Source organism: Erythrolamprus reginae, chromosome 4 (genome assembly GCF_031021105.1).
Source record: "Erythrolamprus reginae isolate rEryReg1 chromosome 4, rEryReg1.hap1, whole genome shotgun sequence".
Classification (NCBI taxonomy): domain Eukaryota; kingdom Metazoa; phylum Chordata; class Lepidosauria; order Squamata; family Dipsadidae; genus Erythrolamprus; species Erythrolamprus reginae.
Genome location: NC_091953.1, coordinates 103,067,017 through 103,093,589, shown reverse-complemented (window position 1 = coordinate 103,093,589; position 26,573 = coordinate 103,067,017). Strand labels below are relative to the sequence as shown.

The following is a 26,573-nucleotide window of genomic DNA, read 5'->3' as shown; positions in this document are numbered from 1 at the left end:
AAACCCAGCTGTTGCCTATTATGGATGGAAATACCTTGCTAATTGGCCCCTTCTTTGGGCTGCCCTTCTCTGCCTCATATCTATGATCGCCTGTGCATTTTCATCTAATGACTCCAGGCTACTCGCTGGGGAGAGCTCCCCCCCGGGGGTCTCAGGCTGCTCTCCCACCTCCTCTTCCTGACATTCCTCTTCTCCGTCTGCCTGGTCCTCCCCCTCCTGCTCATCGTCCTCCGCCTCTGAGCATGGATCCGGCAGAGTTCCAGCCGTTCCCTGAGGAGCCTCAGGCTGAATCACAACAAATAATAATAATAATAATAATAATAATAATAATAATAATAATAATAATATGTATGGACAGTAATATAATTAAATTAAGTTAAATAAAATAATAATAATAAAAACTGTATGGACAGTTGGCGGAACAAAGCATTGCATGGCCAGTTCTTGGAGAAGATTGAAGGCAAAGTGGATAAAGAAAAGACCTGGTCATGGCTTTCAAGTGGAACACTCCAAAAGGAGACAGAAGGACTTATACTGGCGGCACAAGAACAGGCCATTAGAACAAATGCTGTCAAAGCCAGAATTGAAAAATCAACAGACGATCCAAAGTGCAGACTCTGTAAAGAAACAGATGAAACAATCAATCACATACTCAGCTGTCCCACAGACTGACTACAAGCATAGACATGATGCTGTGGCACAGATGATCCACTGGAAGTTGTGCTGGAACTACCATTTCCCAGTGGCAAAGAGCTGGTGGGATCATAAGCCCGAAGGTCGAAAATGAGCAAGCAAAACTGCTGTGGGACATCCGACTTCAGACTGATCGAATTCTGAAGCATAACACACCAGACATCCTGATTGTGGAGAAAAAGAAAGTATGGATCATCGACATCGCAATCCCAGGGGACAGCAGAATTTAGGAGAAGCAGCTAGAGAAATTAGTGAAATATGAAGATCTAAAAATTGAGCTGCAACGACTCTGGCATAAGCCAGTGAAAGTGGTCCCAGTGGTACTTGGCACGCTGGGCGCAGTGCCAAAGGATCTCAGTGGACATTTGAATTGACAAAATCTTCATCTGTCAATTGCAAAAGGTCGCTTTACTGGGATCGGCAAACATAATTCGCTGCTACATCACGCAGTCCTAGGTGCTTGGGAAGTGCCCTACTGGTGATGAAATACGAAATCCAGCATAGTGATCTTGTTTGCTGTGTTGAATTGACATAATAATAATAATAATAATAATAATAATAATAATAATAATAATAACAACAACAACAACAACAACAACAACAATAACAACAACAACAATAATAATAATTTATTAGATGTGTATGCCGCCCCTCTCCGAGGACTCAGAGCGGCTCACAACAACAATACACAGTGTACAAATCTAATGTTAAAAGAACAATTTAAAATCCTTATTATAAAAACAATCACACAACCTAACAGACCATACATAAAAAGCCATCGTAGCTAAGGGGTATATCAGTTTCCCTATACCTGGTGATATAGGTGGGTTTTCAGGAGCTTTTGAAAGGCAAGGAAGGTAGGGGCAGTCCTAATCTCTAGGGGGAGTTGATTCCAGAGGGCCAGGGCCGCCACAGAGAAGGCTCCTCCCCTGGGTCTCACCAGATGGCATTGTTTAGTCGACGGGACCCGGAGAAGGCCAACTCTGTGGGACCTAATCGGTTGCTGGGATTTGTGCGGCAGAAGGTGGTCCCAAAGATCCCGAAGATCTAAGATTTTAGTCCCCCCACCTTTTCTCACAATTCATGATCAGGAACTGTAAATGATTGAATGGTTTTCCCCAACTGTTTTTCAAATAGGGGATATATCCCTTCAATGCAGCTTTGAATGATACCTGGTAGAAAAACAGGATTTAATTTTTTTGGTGGTGGTGGAGGGTGTATAGACATAAAAATAAATCTGCAGTTTTGACACTTAGAAGAACATTCACTTTTCTTTTTTCGCTGGGACTGGAGAGTCATAGTATATATAAGGCATATATAATTTTATATTTCCAACTGTATTTTACCAGTGTGTTCAGCCTTGCAATAACTGGTGGAGGAAAAAGAAAAATGATTCTGTTTTCTAAAAGATCTCCTCTGGGTCCATTCAGGGAAGCCACAAGTCTGAATTAACTGGCATTTCAAAGTCTATTATCCATTTGAGTTCATGGACTTGGCTACAGATGGAAGCTATTTGTTTTTTGCCCACAATTTCTAAAGAAATTGCCCTCGCTGACAGGTGTGCACTCTATCAAAATTATTAGTGTGAGATTATAGCAAGATGCGGCTGTGTTTGGTTTATTTCATTCTTTTTATCGCCTGACAAAACAATTGTCAATTTCAAGATGAGGAACTTCTAAAGCAACAGTTGAAGGCACTGTGAGATGAAAGTGGTCGGAATAAACCAAACCAAATGTCTATGGAGATGCTCAGTCATCCAAGTCATGGTTGTCTCAAAGGAGCTTTTTCAAGAGGCAACTGGACTTTATTTTGCTTTGAAGAAAAACAAGACAATCCAGTTGTCTCTTGAAAAAGCACCTTTGGGAAAACCAAACCAAAATAAAATACATATTTATAAGAGGTGTAAAAGGGAGATATGTAGGTGATAGGAAGATGTTATTTTCACTTGTTTGTTTAAAAAACAAACACCAAAACAGGCGATGATGTTAAATTCAAGTTTTGTGTTTAATCAAACTTCAAGGCTACTAACTATTAGGATTGCAACATGCATATTGCGGGCCAGGCTATAGAAACATAGAAATATAGAAGATTTGACGGTAGAAAAAGACCTCATGGTCCATCTAGTCTGCATTTTATTTTAGGATGGATATATATTTATCCCAGGCATGTTTAAATTCAGTTACTGTGGATTTACCAACCACGTCTGCTGGAAGTTTGTTCCAAGCATCTACTACTCTTTCAGGAAAATAATAATTTTTCACGTTGATCTGATCTTTCCCCCAACTAACCTCAGATTGTGCTCCCTTGATCTTGTGTTCACTTTCCTACTAAAAACACTTCCCTCCTGAACCTTATTTAACCCTTGAACATATTTAAATGTTTCGATCATGTCCCCCCTTTTCCTTCTGTTCTCCAGATTATACAGATTGAGTTCATGAAGTCTTTCCTGGTAAGTTTTATGCTTGAGACCTTTCACCATTTTTGTAGCTCGTCTTTGGACCCGTTCAATTTTATCAATATCTTTGTGTAGGTGAGGTCTCCAGAACACAGAATTCCAAATGTGGTCTCACCAGCGCTCTATACAGCGGGATCACAATCTCCCTCTTCCTGCTTGTTATACCTCTAGCTATGCAGCCAAGCATTCTACTCGCTTTCCCTACCACCTGACTGCACTGATCTCCCATGTTGAGGCTGTCAGAAATCACTACCCCTAAATCCCTCTCTTCTGAAGTTTTTGCTAACACAGAACTGTCAATACAATATTCAGAAATATCCAGGAATATCAACCCTATTGCACACTTTAGAGTTATCGGTAAATAGGCAAACCTTCCCTTATTATGTTCCCTTGCTTCAGACATGGATAAAAAAGGGCAAATTATAATGCTGGGTAGGGCAGGGAAGCATGGGAATTGCTAGGTGTAGAAAATAATCTTTTCCATCCTTCTGCACTCTGGCCCAAACCATTTTAATGAACTTTCTATTGTTATTGCTGGTGCCAAATGAGTTTGCTTGTGCAGTCAGATGTTTGTACATCAGTGGATCAGTGGGTAGAGCTTCCATTGCTACTTCCCTGGTCATCAGGAGGAGAGGTGGCTATTGCCTACCCATTAGATCAAAATTACAGGGGGTGTCCATTCTCTCTTCAGAGTTGATTGGGCTTCAGCTACAATATGAATCAAATTTAGTCAGGCATCACAATGCAATGATCTTGTTTTCAATGGCTTGTTTAGGACAGCAATACATATTGTTGCATTTGTAGTGCAGTCTTTTGATGAACATTAACTACACTCAATATTTGGGAGGACAATATAAATAGGGCAAGGCTGAGTGAGCCGATTTTCTGGATTTTACTGGTTTCCAACTGTAATAAAAATTGAAATTGATTTTCTTAATCAATCCGGAGTTGATTAAGAGACTTTATGAGATGTGTTGTTTTTGTTAAAAGAGGGCAACAATTAAGATGCTGGGCTTGTCAGCTGGCAGTCCAGGTTCCTCATCTCAGCTCCTGCCAACCTAGCAGTTACAAATGCAAGTAGATAAATAGGTTGCATTTTGGTGAGAAGGTAAGAGAACTCCATCATGTCATGCTGATCATATGATACAGAAATGTCTTAGGCATCACTGGCTCAATGGTCTTGAAATGGAAATGAGCACCAACCTCTATAGTTAGCAATGACTAGTTGAGTAAAATCCACAGGGACTCCTTTTACCTTTATTGTATGTTAAATCTGTTGTAAGTCTCTTTTAGGGCCTACATTACAATTTTCATAAGCAATATACACTGCTCAAAAAAATAAAAGGAACACTTAAACAACACAATATAACTCCAAGTAAATCAAACTTCTCTGAAATCAAACTGTCCACTTAGGAAGCAACAGTGATTGACAATCAATTTCACATGCTGTTGTGCACATTCAACTTTGTACAGAACAAAGTATTCAATGAGAATATTTCATTCATTCAGATCTAGGATGTGTTATTTGAGTGTTCCCTTTATTTTTTTGAGTAGCATATATCAACTGTATATAAGAAATACCGTATTTCTTATAGTATAAGACACATATAAGACACACCTTAGTTTTGGGGGAGGAAAAAAGGGAAAAGAATCTGCTTACCAGGTATTCATCTGGCTAGCGTCCTTAGTTTGGTCAGCTTCAGCACATTATTTTATCCCCTGGTTAAGGGCTTAAAAAATTTATTCTGAGAGACTAACAATGAAATAGCTTTCAAGACAGTAAGAGCTGAGAACATCATTAGCACCTGGAAAGAAACAATCTGAGCAAGTAAAGCAATGGAAAAAACCCTGCAAAAACTTAGGGCTTGGAAAACATTCTTTATTGTAGAGAGTAACAATGAAAGAGCTTGCAAGTGGATAAAAGCTGGGAACATCATTAGCACATGGTTAGGGCTGGAAAGAAACATTTGGAGCAAGTTAGATCAATGAGGAAGATTTAGAGCTTGGAAAAGATTTAGGGCTTGGAAAACATTCTTCTCAGAGAGTAACAATGAAAGAGTTTGGGTACATTAAAAGCACCTGGTTAGGGCTGGAAAGAAACATCTGGAGCAACTAAAGCAATGAAAAAACCCCCTACAAAAACAGGGTTTGGAATACATTCTTAGCAGAGAGTAACAATGAAAGAGCTTGCAAGCCGGTAAAAGCTGGGAACATTGTTAGCACCTGGTTAGGGCTAGAAAGAAACTTACTCAGAGCAAGCTAGCATAATGAAAAAAAACCTGCAAAGACTTAGGGCTTGGAAAACATTCTTGGCAGAGAGAAACAATGAAAGAGCCTGCAAGGTAAGAGCTGGGAAAATCGTTAGCAGCTAGTTAGGGCTGGAGAAAAAAAGCTACATTCAGAGTATAAGACACACCCTAATTATCAGCCTCTTTTACGGAGGAAAAAGGTGCATCTTATACACTGAAAAATACGGTACTCGTGTACTGAAGTACAGTATTTCCCCATCCTGTTGGTAACTGAGCGGGCCAATTTTTCTTTCATCTTAGGCAGCAGCAAAATGTCCGAGTCAAACTATGTTCCAGGTCTTAATTAATGGAAGAGTCAATTTCATTGCCTCCAGAGGAAAAATAGGGATATGTGTGGAAAGAACTAACTCCCTGCAATATGGAGATATCAGCAGAGAAGAGTAGATTAAGATTTCCACAGTGTAAATGGCATTGGCACAATTTTTTTTTTAAAAGGAAAGGATTATGCTAAAGAGAGACCAACATGTTTTGGTTCCTGAGGCAGAAAATGTAAATGATCAGAGTAAATGTAGTCTTACCAGTTGTGTCCTGATTAAAATTGCGCTGCAACTGATTGCCTGGAAGGGTAAATAAAGGCTTTCCATAATTAATGGAAGATTCTCTGAGAAGGTCCAACCTGACCTACTTGGAGAAGAGATAGTCTGAATTCATAGGGACCTAATATTCTTTCTATTATTCCTGGGAGTTGTCCAAATCAACCTGGTGACTTGGCAGGGTGGTCTGCAAATATTTGGAAGTGGAAGAAGTGAGTGGAGGATGGATGTTAATGTGTTTTTAAAAGAGGCTCTAGGGTCTAGGTAATGCCAACTGCACGCCCATCATCAGGCAGAAATTAGATGTACGAACTGTAGACTTTTTTTTACTGACCCTGTAATTCTTTGAGAAAAGGGCTTTTGTTTCTACCAAGTTCTGCTCTAATGTCACACCTGCAGTGTGAGAAAGGAAAAGGGTTGAGGTCTCTCTTTCAAAGCAGGGGACAGAACAGCCTGTAGTAATAGCAGAATTATAGGGTGGGTTGCAATTTCCCATGTTTACTTTCTAAATTTGTAATAGGGGGAAATGATAGGGGGAAAGCCCTGTAATGCAGAGTTACTGTACTTCTTGGTTGTTGTTGTTTTTATTTTTTGGAAGGTTATATCACTGGGGGAAAAAGAAAACAGCCTAGTCCTTTAATTTAAAAAAAGCCAACAACCTTGGAACAATAGCCTCTGTAGTTGAACTGTAACAAAATGCTGGGCACAGTGAAAAGACAGATTCACACTAAAACTACCTTTGTGAAGCTGCAATAAAAAGTCTTTTTGCATTTGAATAACAAATGGAGTTGCTTAGCAAAAGAAGAAGAAATGTGGATCTGCATTTATAAGACAGTTAAAAACAAAGGATTTGTACTTACTCTCTCACCTTTTTCAAACCATCATTTTAACCCTATGAGTTTTGGAACCCAAGGGACAGCTAAGCCTACTCAGAGAACAGGGCTGGAAGTGAAGTCTCTCCAAGATACAGAGATATCCAAATCTCTAGGATACAGAGATATCCAAAATGCCCAAGTATATCAGTGTCTTACTCAGTGAAGGACTCCTCTTACCTTTTCCTACCGATACCAGGATCCCGAGGCCGGTGTGAGCATCCACCCAACATGTGTGTGCACCCCCCATGCGAGACTTCGTTTCTGTGCATGTGACCGAAGCGAAATCTCATGCATTACAACTTTGTAAATGACAAACTCAAGGACTTGAGACCTCTCCCACCACTAAAAGGACCCAACAACAAAGAATGCTATGATGAAACAATCAAAGCTAATTTCTTCAACACATTCTTTGGCTCAGTTCCTGTCAAATAGACAAGTGGTCAAAATAGGGAGTGCTCTATCTGATCCCATTCCTGTTAACAGTGGTGTATCCAGTGATGGGCTACCAAAATTTTTTACTACCACACTATGGAAGTGGCTTATGCATTTTGTTTCAACATCTTTCTGTGTAAATTGGGTGCTCTGGGGTGGAGTTCCATTTTCGCTACCCTACTACATTCTCCCCTGTCTGGGGAGTAGCCCACCCCTCATTTACTGCGATAGGAAAAACATACCCAGAGCCCAGAAGGGAAAAAAAGAAAAAAAATCAAAATTTTGCTACCGGTACTGTGTACTTGACCGTACCCGTAGGAGCCCATCACTGGGTGTACCCCCAAGGCAACGTCAGTGTACTAGGACCAACACTCTTTATACTCTATATAAATGACCTTTGCAATCAAATTACAAGCGACTGCATTCTCTTCGCCGACAGTGTAACTCTCTTCAACACTACTGACAATACTGCTACCCTCAAAAAAGAACTTAACTTTGTGTCAGAATGGTCAAACATCTGGCAACTCCAAATCTCAACCAACAAATGCTCTGTTCTGCACATTGGCAAAAAGAATCAGAACACCAAATACAAGCTGAATAAACAAGACCTTGCAGATGACCCTCACTCTGTGAAAGATCTTGAAATATTCATGTGAAATGACCAAAGTGCCAAAGCCCATTGCAACTAGGCTTCAAGAGTTGTTAACCTAATCTTACATAGCTTCTTCTCCAGCAATATCACAATACTAACCAGAGCATACAAAAACATTTGCCAGACCAATCCTTGAATCCTCATCTGTCTGGAACCCACGCTTCATATTGGACATAAATACATTAGAAAGTTTTAAGAGATACTTTACTAGAGGAGCCCTCTAAGGTATTCTCCTCGCAACAGAATACCTTAGGCAACCACACTTGAAATCCTGGGCTTTGAAATCTTAGAACTATGTCGTCTTTGGCACGACCTAAGCATAGCTCATAAAATTATCTGCTACAATGTCCTACCTGTCAACAGCTAATTCAGTTTCAACGACAAAAATACATGAGCACACAACAGATACAAACTTGACTGTAGAAAATACAACTTTAGCAAGAGTGATTAATGCCTGGAACTAACTACCTGACTCTGTGGTTTCATCACTAAACTTACCCTTAGACTGTCCACTGTTGACCTCACCCAATTCCTAAGAGGTCAGTAAGGGGTGTGCATAAGTGCACCAATGTGCCTACCGCTCCTGTCTTAATGTTCCCTCTTATCAGTACCCATCTTATGTATAAAACAATGTTATATCTATGTATATTACAAATACAAGTATCTGACAAAATAATTAAATAAATAAAATTGATGATTTTTATGAACTGGCAGCCATTTCCACTTCCTCACATTATCCAATAACCTTATCAGAAGTTAAAATGCCCTCCCCCCCCCAGCCCCACCTACATTTGCATTTAGATTGTTTGGTGCCAACATTCTCAATAAGATACTTTTCAGCTCTGTCAAACAAAACCCGATTGTCATTTAGCACAGTGGCAGTCAATTTACATTTCCATTAACACAGGCCCCACACAATTATCAGAGGAAATAATAATAAAAAAAGAAAATGGCTCTACCCAAAGCAACCTTTGTCCTGGTGGAGAGTTCAGAGGTTAATGATGGGATGAAGGAGGTCAGCCTGAGAAAGAGCAGCAATGAGATGTCCTCACCTTCCCTCATCTGGAAGGTTAGTCGAGATGACAGAAAAGGATCCAGGGAGAAGATTATGCAAAGACCTTGGGCAGAAAGTCCAAGAGCTGGCAAACAGGCAAGCCATCATCTAGATCAGCATTGAAGGAGAAAGAGGCAAAGTGTGGGTGGAAAAGGCAGGGGGCACGCCGTGAGAGGGATATACTAAACATAGGAACATGGATGTGTGCTGTAAATCATAATTCAATATTATGTAGAGAGGAAGACCTAACACCCATTTGCTAACTGAAAAGTTTTGTGGTTAGCTCTGGCCCAGCTCCTGCCCCAAGGACTGTGGATGTGGGGGAGACATCCACATGCTGCAGGCCTGTTTTGCCCCCGGTGGAATCTGCTGATGAAGGCTCCTCTGACCAAGAAGACATGAGTGACAGGGAGGAGGAGAGTGTGGCAGACAGCTCAGAAGGAGATCAATTATCTAGCTGCTCCTTGGATTCAGAACAAGAGTTAATGATACAGCCACGCATGCGGAGAGCGATGCATAGGCAACAACAACTGAGAGATTATTATCAAAGAAAATGAGGCCACCTGTGGTTGGATGGGGCTGTGGTAATTAGTGAGGCTGCTATAAATAGCAGCCTGTGGGTTTGGCCATTGTGGAGGATTATCTGATCATTGTGTTTCGTGACTGCTTTACTGACTTTAACCTTTTGTGTGCTGACTTTTCCCCGCTTTAAAACTAAACCAGGGCAGTGTGTTTCCCTTGTGAAAGAAGAAGGACTGTGAATTGCCTCACAGCTGCAAGCTAAGTATCACAGAATTGATAAGGGACTTGTACAAATTACCAGTTTGTTTGGAGACGAGTGCTCTTTGCTATACCAAAAGAGGGCTTAGGTTAAGTGACTTTTCATTATAAAGAACATTGTTTTGAATTTTCAAACGTGTGTGTGTCTGAAATTTGTACCTGTGAATTTTTAGGAGGAGTCTACCAGAGAGCCCGACAGAATAGAAAGGTTGCCTGGAAATGCACCGTGTAGATTTCAACACATATACAGTGGTACCTCTACCTAAGAACGCCTCTACTTATGAACTTTTCTAGATAAGAACCGGGTGTTCAAGATTTTTTTCTCTCTTCTCAAGAATCATTTTCCACTTACAAACCCGAGCCTTCGAAACTGTAACCAAAAAAGGCAGGGAAAAGCCTCCATGGGGCCTCTCTAGGAATCTCCTGGGAGGAAACAGGGCCAGAAAAGGCAGGGAGAAGCCTCCACGGGGCCTCTCTAGGAATCTCCTGGGAGGAAACAGGGCCTCCACCCTCCCTGTGGTTTCCCCAATTGCACACATTATTTTCTTTTACATTGATTCCTATTGGAAAAATTGCTTCTTCTTATAAACTTTTCTACTTAAGAACCTGGTAACGGAACTAATTAAGTTCGTAAGTAGAGGTACCACTGTATTCCTACTCATTTTGAAACAACATTGAAGTATTTGTATAGGAAAACCTTCTGTTACTTTATAATGGCAGTCAGAAGTATTGTTCTATGATTGCAGGGGGACCAGTGGTGATGCATTTGAGGTTCATAGATAGCAGCTTAATAAATGTACAGTTCAATTCAAAGAACGGCCTGGTGAATTGGGATTATGCAGTTTGAGCCTGAGTCTTAGTACTCATTATCTTGCTAATGAATCTTGTCTCCCGTGATTGGTTACAGTTTTCCAAGACATACCACAGTCCCATCACCTGCTATTTTAGTCTTTTACCCTGAGATATTATGCACCATCTTGTGGGAACTACTGTGCTCAAAGCATGAAAGTTATTATAAAAGTGTTATTTTTTTGGTGGAACTTACTTCTCATTTTAATGAATTTCTGATGTGCTCGCTTGTAATTAAGGTGGCAAAATATTTTATGCTTAAGTAAGAATTCATAAAGGATAGCATCAGGAGCAATTGGAGGCATATAAATATTCTATATAAATACGGAAAGCATCCTAAAGGCATTTCCATGCAGCAAAGCAATGAAAAGATCTCACATACACTGGTCCTCTTGTGTGAAAACAGTGCCTGCCTTCAATAAAGGGCTTTAAGTAGGAGATCAGTATTGGTTCCTACCCGATACGGGCCACACTACACACCGGTAGTAAAATGGGAGCTATGCGTGCAGCTTTGGGTGTTTGGCGTGCAGGATTTTGCTTCTGTGCATGTGCAGAAAGCAAAATTTTACAAGGAGAAATGCACGCAAGAGATATTTCAATGATATTTTGTCTCTGTGCATACATGGAAGCAAACGAAATGTTGAAATCGCTCTTGTGCATGTGCCCCCTCGCAAGATTTTGCTTCTTGTGCATGTGCAGAAGCAAAATCTTGCTGGGACGTGCATGCATGCACGCCGGACACCCAAACCCGGACACCCAAACGCGGACATCCACCTGTAGGGGATGACTAGTTACCGTCGCTTGCTCTCTAACTTTTAGCGCTTGCATAATTCAAACCCAAATTTTCCAGAGTATCATATAATATGGTTGGCTATTTCTAAGACTAAGTTGCAGATGTCAGACAGCTGCATAAATTGCATTTATGTTCTATGATCCCTTATTAAACTGACTTTTCTTTCTGGTCCGTTTAATGCTGTGGATTAGCCCAATGGATCTTCACAATTCCCAATTTGTACATCGTCTCAGGGGTGGCAAATTGTGTTGGAAGGGAAACACTCATGGCCTTGACTCTTCAGCAACTCACAGCCTACCGATGAAGAAAGATACGGATTTATTTATGTCCCCTCTTGGTCTATCACTCTTCCTGCTTTTATTTTCTGAAATTGCTAATCTTCTTTATGCTTTTTGTTTTCAGATGTGCCTACAAAAAAAAACCAACCTTCTTTGCCTGGCACTGATTTTACTCATGGGACAGATCCATCCAGGATCTTGGCTCAGCCTGTGTTTCCTTCAATCATCTTCTTTTTCCTCTGGGAAAATCGTAACTCTGTTTTATTCATCCTTGTCCAGATTTGATTCCCACTCACCAGAAATGTTCATCCGCACATACAATTTTGCTATTTGAGGCAAACCATGAGGTGCTGGTCCCAGGCAAGGACATGCTGGCCCCCGGGGGTGATCCTCAGCACATTTTTGGGACAGTTAGAGAGCCTCGGTGGTGCAGTAGTTAGAGTGCAGTGCTGCAAGCTACTTCTGCAGATCATCAGCTGCCAGCAGTTTAGCAGATCGAATCTCAGTAGGTTTAAGGTTGACTCAGCCTTCCATCCTTCCAAGGTCGGTAAAATGAGGACTCAGATTGTTGGGGGCGATATACAATGGTACCTCTACCTACAAACGCCTCTACTTACAAACTTTTCTAGATAAGAACCGGGTATTCAAGATTTTTTTTGCCTCTTCTCAAGAACCATTTTCCACTTACAAACCCGAGCCCCCAAAACTGTAACTAGAAAAGGCAGGGAGAAGCCTCTGTGGGGCCTCTCTAGGAATCTCCTGGGAGGAAACAGGGCTGGAAAAGGCGGGGAGAATCCTCCATGAGGCCTCTCTAGAAATCTCCTGGGAGAAAACAGGGCCGGAAAAGGCAGGGAGAATCCTCCGTGGGGCCTCTCTAGGAATCTCCTGGGAGGAAACAGGGCCAGAAAAGGGGGGAGAATCTTCCGTGGGGCCTCTCTAGGAATCTCCTGGGAGGAAACAGGGCCAAAAAAGGGGGGAGAATCCTCCGTGGGGCCTCTCTAGGAATCTCCTGGGAGGAAACAGGGCCGGAAAAGGCAGGGAGAATCCTCCGTGGGGCCTCTCTAGGAATCTCCTGGGAGGAAACAGGGCCAGAAAAGGGGGGAGAATCCTCCGTGGGGCCTCTCTAGAAATCTCCTGGGAGGAAACAGGGCCTCCACCCTCCTTGTGGTTTCCCCAATCGCAGGGATTATTTGCTTTTACATTGATTCCTATGGGAAAAATGGCTTCTTCTTACAAATTTTTCTACGGTCACGGAACGAATTAAGTTCGTAAGTAGAGGTACTACTGTACTTCCTCCCTGTAAACTGCTTGGAGAGGGCTGTGAAGCACCATGAAGTGGTATATAAGTCTAAATGCTATTGCTATTATGAATTCCATTTTGTGTGGATCAGCAATGAGGAAGACATGAAAAAGAAAAGCATAAATTGCCCCTGCCACTGAATCACTCAACTAATCAGAAAAGAATGTTCAGCGAGAGAAGGAAGAGAGAGATCCTGGGAAATGCTAAGAGGTTGCAGGACCCGGTCACTTAGATTGCTTGATAACTAAACACCATGTTCTGTATCTTTTCTAAATCCCGGCTCTCCACCCAAGCAAAACAAACCGCCTTCACTCAGGTTACACTAATTGTTATTTTATTTAAAGGATGAGAACACTGTCACTGTCGGTCATTTGTACTCATAACAACCATTGACATTTTCTAAATAATATATTAACATTCATGTGTAACAAAATCCTTGTTTCTGACATGTGCAAAGTACAAAGGCTTTTTTCATTTGCAGAAACCTCCCCCCTCCCGCCCCAAAGTATAACAAATTTGGCCTTTTACAAAAAGAAGGCTGCAAGGACAATTTCTTTCTGTCACAGGAAATGTACACATGTGCAGGTGCTCTACCCCCTCCTCATGCTTTCAGTCCATTGAAGGGATATTTGTCAATGGAGTCACTGTACAAGCAAGATCTCATCATAGAAGGACAGAGAAGTCACTGTCTGAAGCCTGTGGATTGCCTTTGCTTGTGCTATTTAGGCGGGATTGGTTGACCACTGGAAATGAGCGCCAGCTACCACGATGAAAGAGATCTAAGAGCCAGCCACCCATATTTGCAGAGCATTGAACCGTCAAAGGAGGTCTTTATCCTCAGATGAAGTGTGATGGATGAGTCCTGCAGCACCTCTTTGCTGGAGGGGAATTTGTGGTAAACCCAACTCTTTTTAAAAATACTGAATTCTGAAGAGGGGCTTTTTTGGCCAGGGGTGGAGTTGGGATGAGGTAAATTATTGACTCTTTTGGCTTCACACAGATGAAACACCTGCATCCTATAACACCCAGTAGCTGTTGTCCCCTGTCCAAAGAGCTCTACCAAGACATTGAATCTTTTCCCCACACAAACGTTACTCAAGGTGGCCAGCTGAATATACAGAATATAAGAGCTACAAACCTCTGCAATTGTATATTCTGAGCATGGAAAGAAGCCACTATGATATAAATTTGGCTTCATGTTTACTAAGCCAGTTATTTTAGCAGCAGGCAAGCTTTTGTCCGTATTGAGGAGGAATGGGTGTGCCATCTCATTAACGGTAACTCTACCTCTAGTTCGCCTATCACAAATTGCCTTTCATATTGACTTTCCAAGGAGAAAAGCTAAAAAAAAGAGAGATGTTCACAAATGCTTGGCACTTGGTCCCTTCCAGTATCATTTATGATTCATCAGTTTTGGTACGCCCGATTTAATGCGATTTTAATTTAAAAAATGGGATTCTGGCATTTGAAAAGCAAAGCATTGGTGGTTCGCTGTTTCGCATCCATGGGATCTTTTGGAAAGTTTCGAGACCCTAAGTAGATCCCATAAATATTTCTAGGAAACAAATGTCAGGTCATGTACACCAATGCTTTGGGAATATGCTCGTTGTTCACTAGATCAACCAAAGTATAAAATTAGGCAGAGATATGAAGTGAAGAGCATTCCGAATCCTGACATTCAGGATCTGAAAGTGGCAAGCAATCTGCCTTCTAGTCAATAGATTTTGGACTCATCTTGTTCTCTTGGGATTAGGTAAACTTTCTCCTGCCAATTATATTCTGCAATCATCATTAACATAGTTTACAGATTCAAAGTACCCCAGTATTAAAAAAAAACCCACCTCAAACACTTTAGTGTGTATGCTGTGTGTGTGTGTGTAGGATATTGTGCAGCAAAGTTGTTGGAAACATTGTGATCCCACTATTTCTTCACTTATTTGAGGGCGTTACCATGCCATTGAGGGTCTAAAAACTCATGCAAAATTGTGGCTGAAGTTTGCATAGGAGTTGGGAGTGTTATGATTTAACAGAACACAAAAAATACATTACTCTTTCCTTCCATTTGTTCCTCTTCAATCTCCTTTCAGCTCTCTGCCTCTGTCTCTTTTGAACTCTTGCCTGAATGTTTGTAATGTCTAATTTTCTCTAAGATCTTTTAAAGTTTGGTGGGGAAATTAACCATATGGAAACTATATGCCACTAAAAACAAAAGGACTTAAAAATGATTTGCTTTGGCTGGATCTTGGGAATTATTTGAGCTTTGAGAAGGGAGGGTTTGGAAGCGCTCCATGCATGGAATGTGCTACCCAAAGGGAGGATTTCAGGCTGGAACCTGGAAGACTGGTTCCATTTTCTCCAACTGGAGGGGAGGCAAGGGAAAAGGAGACGGGGAGATTGGAGATGGGGAGGAGGGACGGGGGAGAGGCAAAGAGGGAGAGGGCGATGAAGAGGGAGAGAGAGAGAGAGCGCAAGAGGGAGAGAGAGGGAGAGATAGAGTGAGATGCAATTGCTGCAGTACATTTCTCATAGGAATCATGGACTGGATGATATTTTTTTTAATTCCAAAAAGATAGGGAATGAAATATATGAATGACAGCTGAAAATGTTGGCATGCACTCTACTTAGGACTTCTCATTTTAGGTAGGCAAGGATACAGTGCCAAAACTTTAGACTGTCCCATCTGCAACTCTGGGTACATAAAGATGTACTGTACAATTAAACTACAGAAAAGGAATATAAGAAAAATAGTTAAGATATTGCTGAACTTATTTGCTTTGCTCTGCTCATTCTCTTGGGTGTTTTTTTTTTATGGACAGAGACCTATAGAGTATTTCAGCATATTAGCATTATGTTCTTGCATCAGATTTTTTTTCTTTTTGTAAAATAATTACATGCACATCTCTCAATTCAAGTATCAACTGGCTACCCCCTAAAATACAGTCAACAGATCAGCCTCTAATTCTATGAGCCTTTGTCCAAAGATTGATGTCATCAGAAATCTATCTGTAGTAGGCAAATGCTTGCTTGCTGTTTCAATTAATGTGGGGTCTGACATCATTAAAATATGCAAAGCCAACTATGCCTTACATTTTGGATGGATATTGGTCGGCATCTCTTGTATTCATAAGATATTGTATGGAAAAAAAGGACATACATTAAGCAGGAGAAAATAATCCCTTTCAACAATGAGAATATTTCGGAAGATGTTTCTGACATCTAAATGAGATGTAGCACATACATGACTAAAAATATTCTTCCACCTGTTAAATAATGTTAGCAATGTCACCAGCCAAGTTGTAGGTTTATTTCTTGGCTCCCTATTTATCGCACCTTTTAGGTTCCTGGTTATAGGAAGCTTCTGTTGCCTGAAATGTGGCTTGAGCTGGGTTACAAAACTAAATAGTGCTTAGAATGATACATTTCTACAATAACAAATCATATGTTATCTTTTTCTCTGATGGTAAAACAGAGATAAGAAAAATTGCAATGCTCTGTGCTTGTGGGAGACTGCAGTGTTCTTTTTATTGCCAAGTGGAAGACACTTAAAGTGAATTGTCCTGGGAACGCTTCCCATTCTCCAGAAATGACCATCCATCTAGCGGGAACACCATGCTTTCATGAGACCTTCCACGTATTATTGTAAGAGGGAGGACCTTGTGGTACTTAGCAGTATTCCAGAAGACTGTCCCCCCCATTTGATAAAGCATTAGCAGCTCCCAGAATCTGATGTTAGCTCCTGGAACGAATACAAAAATTCCTAGAGAAATAAAATCTGGGTTTATGAACAGATATTAATGTAGCAAAGAATGGGATGAATCCAGATATGCCAGGTATCTTCTGCTAAATATCATGATGTGGCTTTGCAGAAGAAATGGGAAACAGGTATTTATTGGGCAAATACCAATTTGCCTAGTAAGACAAATTGAGACAGAACACAGCTGATCCTAAAATGGGTTGGTAACTATTGGTCAGGTGCAACTAGCTGCTTTTCCTGGAACTGCACTCCTACCCCTCCAGAAATGGTTCCCTAAAATAGTGTCTGCCTGATCTATGGAAACAATTTCGAAGTATCACTGTGATATTGAAAGAGTAGCAGCAAACAAACAAACAAATATATCAACTTGCAAGACTCGGATGGACATTGATGGAGTTGTAGCCCTATCAGATATCTGCCCAGTTGACTATCCACTCCTACACAAACTGCAACTTTAAGAATGGGGATAGATTTTAAAGATGTGTGTAAAGTGGCGAGAAGTACTTCTCCAAAAGTGATTTGATTAGGGTTTGTATGGAATTGGGTTATTGTAAAAAAGCAGTGACCCTTTATGAATTCCTGGACCTTGTTTTCAGGACTGGTGGCAAAATTCCCGACTAGGGGAGGATTTCAGTGTAATTTGAAAGTTCATGTCCATGACAACCAGAGGTTTATCACACACCGCTGGGCACGTACTAGATGTGGTCTTTACTTCAGAGCAGCTGTATCTCTGTTCTGCTCTACTCCAGATTGAGATAGAGAATACTGATAATTGATCTTTGCTGTGGTCAAACCACTTCCTTGTCAAACTAAAGGTCATAGCTATAGTATTCTGAATTTCTGCAAGGTTAGCAGATCCATTACTTTGATCCACTCTAGCACCAAATGGATTCACTTGGTTTCCAGAGAATGATAGAGGTTTTCAACTATTTTGGCAGACTCATATCTGATTGGCTTGCAGAACATGGAGGTAGCCAAAGTATTTGATACAACTGCTTCAATACCTTGTTTCTCCAGTTACTTATCCCAGCAAGATCCTTATTTTTTTTTTAACAGCCAAATGAAAGTTGTGAGTTTCCTATCACATAAAGTTGCTCAGATCTGCTCTGTTTTGACTGAATGGACAAAGTTTACAGCAATAAGGAGCTATGTTCATGGAATTATTTAAACTTCTTTTGCACCTACAAATAAAAAAGAAAGAAAGAGCGAAAGAAAGAGCGAGAGAAAGAAAGAAAGAAAGAAAGAAAGAAAACTAGCAGCAATGTTTGGTAGCCAATCTGTTTCTTTGCAATTCTTGCCTTGAATTTCAGCTAGAATTTTTAAAAACAGTCTCCTTTAAGGAAACAACAGAAATCCCATTTAAGATAGACCAGGATTACTGGGGAGACAGATTATTCTCCAGCGATATCCTATGTTTGTTCTCCTCTGTAGCTATTATCAGTCCCAACTGGCAACCTTAAAGTTTTGTTGGGAAGAAAAAGCTCCTAATTTAATCAGAGCAACAAGCTATGCTTGGATTTAGATAGAAACAAAACAATCCCTTTGGAAGCCACACTTCTTGACAATCCCTTAAAGAAGCTGCATCTTTTCCTCAACTTGCATGGTAGCCAGGAGATTCCACAAAAATACATCTTTTGAGTTCAGAAGATGCTGAGACAGTGAGACAAGATGCCTTGGAGCAGCTAGGGTTGTGCTGTCAATGCCTCCTCATTGAAGGGTCTGCAAGATGGCACATACAATTGTGTGACAAATGTCCCATCTCTTTATATAGATGCATTATATTGACTCATATACAAAAGTATGGAGCTTTGAGCCTTTTGGACCCCTTGGAAGAATAGGAAAATATGAATAATGTATGTTTTCCCATTCTGCCCCCCCACTAGTATTTTTGCACATGCAAAATCGGACCTTTTTTCCAGATCAACTAAATGTTGACCCATTGGATACGACAGGAATTGCATGAATGTCAGGATTGGATGACAATCCTTGAAACAGTCAATGGAACAAAATTTGGTTGGTCTGGGGAAAAAAAGGACCCTCCACTTGAAGGAAAATGTTAGGAGGGGAACAAAAGTGACCCCAGAAGATGTATTTTTTTCAAGGGGGCATCAACCGAGGGAGATCCACTGTGAAGCTTCTTTTTGGCTTTGGTTCCAAAACACAGCCCTTTCTAACTTTAATCTATTTCTGGGGTGTGTCCATGGTAGATGTAGAAGCTGGACTGCACTAGAGCTAGAGGCAAGGCCTGATACACAGGACAAAGTCTTGCAAGGAGATTTTTATTTGCCCTATGGATAAGAGATTCCTTCTGTCCCCTGTACACCATCCTTTATTATTATAGCTCAACAGGATTTCTAGTTGAATTGATTAGCAACGACTTTCCTTCCATTCTTCTTTCGTAAGAGTTAACTTAAAAATTTGATATCTTGCCCTAGTTTACTCATATTGCCCTATTACAGGGGTAGACAAAGTTGGCTCTTCTATGACATGTGGACTTCAACTCCCAGAATTCCTGAGCTAGCATAATTGGCTCAAGAATTCTGGGAGTTGAAGTCCACAAGTTATAGAAGAGAAAACTTTGCCTACCCCTGCCCTATGATGTTGATTAGAATTTAGGGCTTCTCTTCTTCATGAAAAGAAGGTATTTTTCTCAGGCTTGAAGCAAGTCAAGGGGCATCCAGAACCCTGCATCTTCATTATGAAACTGGATTCATGCAAGTCATAGGACTCATGCAACCTTTCAAGGGAAAGGTTTATTTGCCTGTGTTTATCGGGAACAATGAGGCAGATGTTGAACTACAGTTAGGAAGCAGCCCCAATCATGTGAAATGTTAAAAGCTGTAATTCACCAACATCTTCAGGGCCTCAGGAGGATCACTAATTCCCTACACTAGTACTTTGGAGTCAAGATCTACCAGACATATATAATTACCACTACAACAATGATTTCCTAATAGGTGTCTTTTAAAGACGTTCTAAAAAGCTGCTCCCTATTTGTAAAGAAGTCTTTTATTATAAGGAATATCATGCCTTTCTTACTTTAGAAAATTATATTGTACAAAACTTCCTTCTCTTTGAAACCCTGATCAAATAAAGCACCAATCAACAGTAAAAGAGGAGCCAAAAAGTATTTTGGAACAAATGATAACAGCACAGAACTGTTATCAGTTCAATACTGGTGGTTTCCTAGCAATATCTTTTTAATGTGGGGAAAGGAAGGGGCTTTGACCTGAGCTGGTGATGAGCTGCTCATTACAGACGGAAGGAAGGAATGGGAAACCCTGAAAGATGATACTCAATCTAACAGTAGATTCTGGTTGGTATCCATTCAGGTTATCCAGCCTGCCACTTTTATTGTACAGTGATACCTCATCTTACAAACGCCTTGTCATACAAACTTTTCAAGATACAAACCCGGGGTTTAAGATTTTTTTGCTTCTTCTTACAAACTATTTTCACCTTACAAACCCACCGCCACCACTGTGATGCACCGCCTACGGACTTCCATTGCCAGCAAAGCACCCATTTTTGCGCTGCTGGGATTCACCTGAGCTCCCCTCCATGGGAAACACCACCTCCAGACTTCTGTGTTTTTGCGATGTTGCAGGGGAATACCAGCAGGGGAATACCAGCAGTGCAAAAACGAGCGCTTCGCTGGCAACAGAAGTCCGGAGGTGGGGTTTCCCAGCGAGGGGAGCCTCGGTGAAATTGCAACATCGCAAAAACACAGTCCAGAGGTGGGGTTTCTCATGGAGGGGAGCCTCAGGGGAATCCCAGCAGTGTAAAAACGGGTGCTTCGGCTGGCAAAAGGGGTGAATTTTGGGCTTGCACGCATTAATTGCTTTTCCATTGATTCCTATGGGAAATATTGCTTCGTCTTACAAACTTTTCACCTTAAGAACCTTGTCCCAGAACCAATTAAGTTTGTAAGACAAGGTATCACTGTACTTTTCTTCCTTCCTTAGAGCAGCATGAATACACAATGAGCTCAAGTGGCTTTACCTCCCCGCAAGGCAGTTTGTTGACCTTTCCCTCTGTATTGTGAGCCAGTTTCAGTGCAGCTGTTGGCGTATCCTTGTCCCCCTTCCTCTCACCCCCTTGACTTCTCTCACTAATGGGAAGTCCAAACGCAATCACTCTCCCAAATGTGAGCGAGGCAGAACTGGGGATTTCACTACTCCCTAATCAGCTCCTTTGATATATATTTTTTTCTTTCCTGGCAAATCTATTGATCTTCTCTGAGAACGATTTCCCAGTGTTAACAGCTGTCAAAGGGAGGCAGTGGGAATATTGATTTCTCAAGTCTTCTGGAAAATGGGAGATCAAAACCTCAATCTTGTGGTAAGAACAACCAGGATTTGTGAAAGCTGTGGCCCTGGGCTTTTGCTCCGTCCCACCCACTAGACATTTGTAAATGATGGGGGAGAGTGCTTTCCACACAAGTTCAAGCCAAGAGAAGGGAATCGTAGGAGCTGTGACTCAAAAATCTAGGGAATGGCTTGTCAGGATTAATACCTGAGGTAATATTCCAGTTACAGTGGAGTAGAATGTAATTAGTGTAAATTAAAAGGAATGCTGAGTCATGGTGGATCAGCAGAATGTGCTACGACCTGATTGGTTAAGAACTGTATATACTGTAATGCACCTCTGCATAGATGTAGTTTGTGGTTGGTCTATGATTGTGGTTAGTGGTGGTATGTCGTCTAGTGAGAGAATGTTGGTGTTATGTAAATAGAATGTAGAGAGTATAGTTTTGCTACAAAGAAGTAAACGTCTTCTCAAGAATTCCTACTATATTGTTTTCAATCAATTCCTGATATTGTATCTGATTTTGGGCGGGCAGCTTCTGAACGCAACTCTGACATGGCTTTCCAAAGAGGCAAGCCTTAGATGAAGCAACAGGTGGAGGAAAAAACCCCTTCCCCCAGCTTGTCTTTATGGGACTTGTTGTCCAAAGAAAGCTATGCTTGGAGTCCCAGATCCTTCTCCCAGGAAGGATCTTTTGACCTGTTGATGCTGCTCTGAATTTCTGCAATTGGCAACTGGATCAAATAGGTTGCATCATCTAGGCTGGGCCCTTCAGCCTCCAGCTCCTTGGACCAACCATTTTCCTGTTTTCCTGCTGCCTTCATGTCCTCTGCTGATAGAGAGAGGGTTGCTTCTCTTCCCAATATTGCATGGATAAGGACCAGCAATAAAATACAGGCTAAAAATGAAGGACAAGCAGTTAGTTACTACCAAAGAGTTGGAAGGCTGCCTTCTACTGGCTAAAGTCCCAGTTCCAGCCCCAATGCTCTGGGCCAGATTTTCTCCAACATCTGAAAATTCCCACACCTTGTTTGGCCATGTACTAAATTTGGCTGATTGCTCATTTCCAGGTGATGTCAAAAAGAGCATTTGATGCCCCCAGCGCAGGAAATGTTGCCTTGCCAGGGATGAGCAAGAGCTTTCCTGTTGCCCATAGCCCTCTTTGTCTCCCAGGTCTTCTCGTACAGCTTCTTCTAGAGCTTCCTACTGAAAGCAAGATATCCCTCCACAACCCTTCTGTCCTGTTAGCTCCAATGCTTTTTAGAGTTTGGGGGGATAGATGTGGAAATAGCCACTCCCTGGGAAGACCTGTTCCCAAGTCCAGTCTCCACAACTCGCAGAAATAGGCTACACACAGGCAAGTATCTGGTATCTCTTACAACTCTTACAAAAGGCATCCCTGCAGAGGATCTACTGGACCAACGGGAGCTAAGCAGATTGCTGTCTCTGACTGCACCAACAGCTCGGCACTCTTGGTGGTCAGCTGGGGAATTTTGGAGTGAGACAGGGAAGGAAACGCAGCTTCCAAACCAAGTCAACGAAAGCAAAGCCAAATTTGGGCTGGGAATGTCATGATGAGGACATGGGATAGAGTATTTTTGAGGTATATGTGGAAATAAATTATGTTTTGGGGTTCTGGTTCTTTCTACGCGAGCAATATTTTCTGCACATGCCTGTTATTTGGAGGATAGACAACAATCGTTCCCTGGCTGGCCTCTTCAATCCAGTCCCTCTTTCTCTTCCCTAGGTCAGTAATAAGAACACTGCAGCTCAGATAAATAAATTACAGAGATACAACACTTTTCTTTTCCAAACATAATTCCTCTATCATTTACATGAAATATACTGGCTGGGTTTTTAACGTGTGTCCTCTCCATCTCTGATCTGTTCCATGTAGAAGGCACGACTCCAACATACCGCTGTATGTACTATTTGAAAGCGCCGCCAGACCCCTCGTTTCCGGGTGGTCAATCACAGAGCCTTTGGGACTCACAATCATGGCTCTCTCCCATTATGGCAGTTCCCCTTTGTTGCTGCTTTTATACGGTTTTTGTGCTGAAACAATTTCCTTCAGGAGGTCCCTCAAGTCCACGACCCAAGCCTTCAAAAGCTCTCCACAAAGCTGCCGGGAAAGAGGCCTGACCTGCCATTCCGCTGTAACGTCCCTTTGTACCAACCATCTTCCCTTTTCTTGTGGACGAACACAATGTCGCCCTCCTTCAGTTCAATCTCAGCTTCGCTCTGCGGGGGATACGGGACCACGACACGGTATCTTCCAGGAAAGAAAAGGGGGGAACAAAAGCTTATTGCAGATACTGTAGATAATAATGATAATAATAATAATAATAACAACAACAACAACAACAATAATAATTTTACAAGTATAGACATGATGCGGTGGCACAAATTATCCACTGGAACTTGTGCCGGAACTACCATTTACCAGTGGCAAAGAACTGCTGGGATCATAAGCCAGAAAAAGTGGTCGAAAATTAGCAAGCAAAACTACTGTGGGACTTCAGACTTCAGACTGACCAAATTCTGAAGCATAATACACCAGACATCCTGATTGTGGAGAAAAAGAAAGTATGGATCATCTACATCGCAATCCCGGGGGACAGCAGAATTGAGGAGAAGCAGCTAGAGAAATTAGGGAAATACAAAGATCAAAAAATCGAGCTGCAACGACTCTGGCATAAGCCAGTGAAAGTGGTCCCAGTGGTACTTGGCACGCTGGGCACAGTGCCAAAGGATCTCAGCGGACATTTGAAAACCATCGGAATTGACAAAATCTCCATCTGTCAATTTCAAAAGGCCACTTTACTGGGATCGGCAAATATAATTCGCCACTACATCACGCAGTCCTAGGTGCTTAGGAAGTGCCCGACTGGTGATGAAATACGAAATCCAGCATAGTGATCTCGTTTGCTGAGTGGTATTGACATAATAATAATAATAATAATAATAATAATAATAATAATAATAATAATATCAATTTATTAGATTTGTATGCCATCCCTCTCCAAGGACTCGGAGCGGCTCACAACAAATAATACATGAGATACAAATCCAATATTAAAAACAATTTAAAAAACCTTATAAAAAACACATACAGTTCAGTCAAACCATACATGAAATGGAACAGCTAGGGGTATGTCAGTTTCCCCAGGCCTGGTGACAAAGGTGGGTTTTCATAAGTTTGCAAACGGCAAGGAGGGTGGGGGCAATCCTGATCTCCGGGGGGAGTTGACTCCAGAGGGCTGGGGCTGCCACAGAGAAGGCTCTTCCCCTAGGTCCCGCCAGACGGCATTGCTGGAGAAGGCCAACTCTGTGGGACCTAACTTTTTGTATCTGTTTATTGTGAACCACCCTGGAGAGAGTGGCATAGAAATCTGATTAATAAATAAATAAAACATGTTTATGATTGATTCATTTTGTGCTTTGAAGAGAACAGATCTGCTGAGGACTAGCCATCATTATTGGTACCCTGCCATTGCAGGAAATGCCCAGAAGAATCAGTGCACCATACCAGATTGTGTGTGTGTGTGTGCAAAGCTTGCCATGCAGGCATAATGTGCCACATATACTTAATATTGATTGTATATGTATATTTATTTATACTCCGATTTAAAATTAATTGGCACCCCCCCCTAAAAAAATCTGATTGTCACCTCTCTTAAATATGCATATGGACAGATGTAAAAAAACGTTTGGCACTAGAAATCTTGTTTGACTGAGATAACGCTTCCTATCAAATTGCCTATGGCAGAGCTGCTCCTCTTACATTTAGGGTGCATTGCCAATTTCAACCCCTTGTAAATAAGCGTTTGCATTATTTTAAACAAGTGTTAGCTAATTGCATTATTACATTACAGTAATTTTAGCTAGAGCATTGCCAATTAATCTTGCAACTCCATGCGGATAAACAAAACGAGAGAAAGTTAGTCATGATTCACTGGACCGGATCATTTTGGCAAAAGGATGTGTAAACTTCTCTTTCCCAGAATTCTTCAGATTGATACGCATTGCACTGATAGAACAATCTTGACACTGATTCAAATTCCCCAAATGCTTTTTAAAAAAATGGAAAATCAATTTTAACAACAAAATTTCCACTGAAGGGTTAGATATATTTCCACTGAACAAATGAAGAAACTTTAAAGTGATACATACACAATACAGTGGTACCCCTATTTACAAACTTAATTTGTTCCGTGACCAGTTTCTTAAGTAGAAAAGTTTGTAAGAAGAAGCAACTTTTCCCATAGGAATCAATGTAAATGCAAATAATGAATGCGATTGGGGAAACCACAGGGAGGGTGGAGGGCCTGTTTCCTCCCAGGAGATTCCTAGAGAGGTCCCACAGAAGCTTCTCCTGGCCTTTTCCAGCCCTGTTTCCTTCCAGGAGATTCCTAGAGAGGCCCCACGGAGGTTTCTCCCCACCTTTTCTGGCCCTGTTTCCTCCCAGGAGATTCCTAGGGAGGCCCCACAGAGACTTCTCCATGCCTTTTCCGGCCCCGTTTCCTCCCAGGAGATTTCTTGAGAGGCACTACGGAGGCTTCTTACTGCCTTTTCCCATTACATTTTTGGAGGCTCCGGTTTGTAAGTGGAAAATGGTTCTTGAGAAGAGGCAAAAAAATCTTGAACACCCAGTTCTTATCTAGAAAAGTTGGTAAGTAGAGGCGTTTGTAAGTAGAGGTACCACTGTATATGCTTACATACTTAGAGACACATGAGATTTTGTCTCCTAAAAATATTGACTATATTATTATTATTATTATTATTATTATTATTATTATTATTATTATTATTATTATTAATTGGATTTGTATGCCGCCCCTCTCCGTAGACTCGGGGCGGCTAACAACAGTAGTATAAAACAGCATGTAAATCCAATACTGAAACAGTTAAAAAACCCTTATTTGTAAAACCAAACATACATAGAAACAAACATACCATGCATAAATTGTAAAGGCCTAGGGGGAAAGAATATCTCAGTTCCCCCATGCCTAACGGCAGAGGTGGGTTTTAAGGAGCTTACAAAAGGCGAGGAGGGTGGGGGCAATTCTAATCTCCGGGGGGAGTTGGTTCCAGAGGGCCGGGGCCGCTACAGAGAAGGCTCTTCCCCTGGGTCCTGCCAAACGATATTGTTTTGTTGACGGGACCAGGAGAAGGCCCACTCTGTCCTTTGTGTTGTTGTTGTTTTGTTCAGACAATCGCACAAATAACAAGCCATTAACTCTCGGGAGAATGCTCTGCTGTTTTGCCAAACCAGGCTAATGCAATGTCAGTCCTTAACCTAGGGCAGAGGTGTTTCTATGACAATCTATATAGCAGCTCTCACAGGGAAAAACTTCCAGGGGGCTCGTCTCAATTCTGTTGATATGTTTATGCAAGTCTTCCAGATGACAGGTGCTGTCTGAGCAATGACTCCAGCTTCATTGCACAAAGTTGCCAGAGGCTTGCGAGTATGACACCCAAGGCTGTAATCTAAATTAGGCAACCTGG

General features: G+C 41.5%; 2 protein-coding genes across 2 annotated transcripts in view; both read right to left on the bottom strand.

Annotated features, from left to right (window-relative positions):
* Window positions 1-26,573, bottom strand: part of LOC139166905 (uncharacterized) — a 984,072-nt gene that overhangs the window by 844,644 nt on the left and 112,855 nt on the right. The gene's annotated exons all lie outside the window — the stretch shown is intronic.
* SH3RF3 (SH3 domain containing ring finger 3) overlaps window positions 22,866-26,573 on the bottom strand; it is a 306,125-nt gene continuing 302,417 nt past the window's right edge. Inside the window, exon 10 of the mRNA XM_070751126.1 lies at window positions 22,866-23,337. Coding sequence (XP_070607227.1) covers window positions 23,169-23,337 — 169 coding nt within the window. The 3' untranslated portion in view covers window positions 22,866-23,168. The remainder of the gene's footprint in view (window positions 23,338-26,573) is intronic.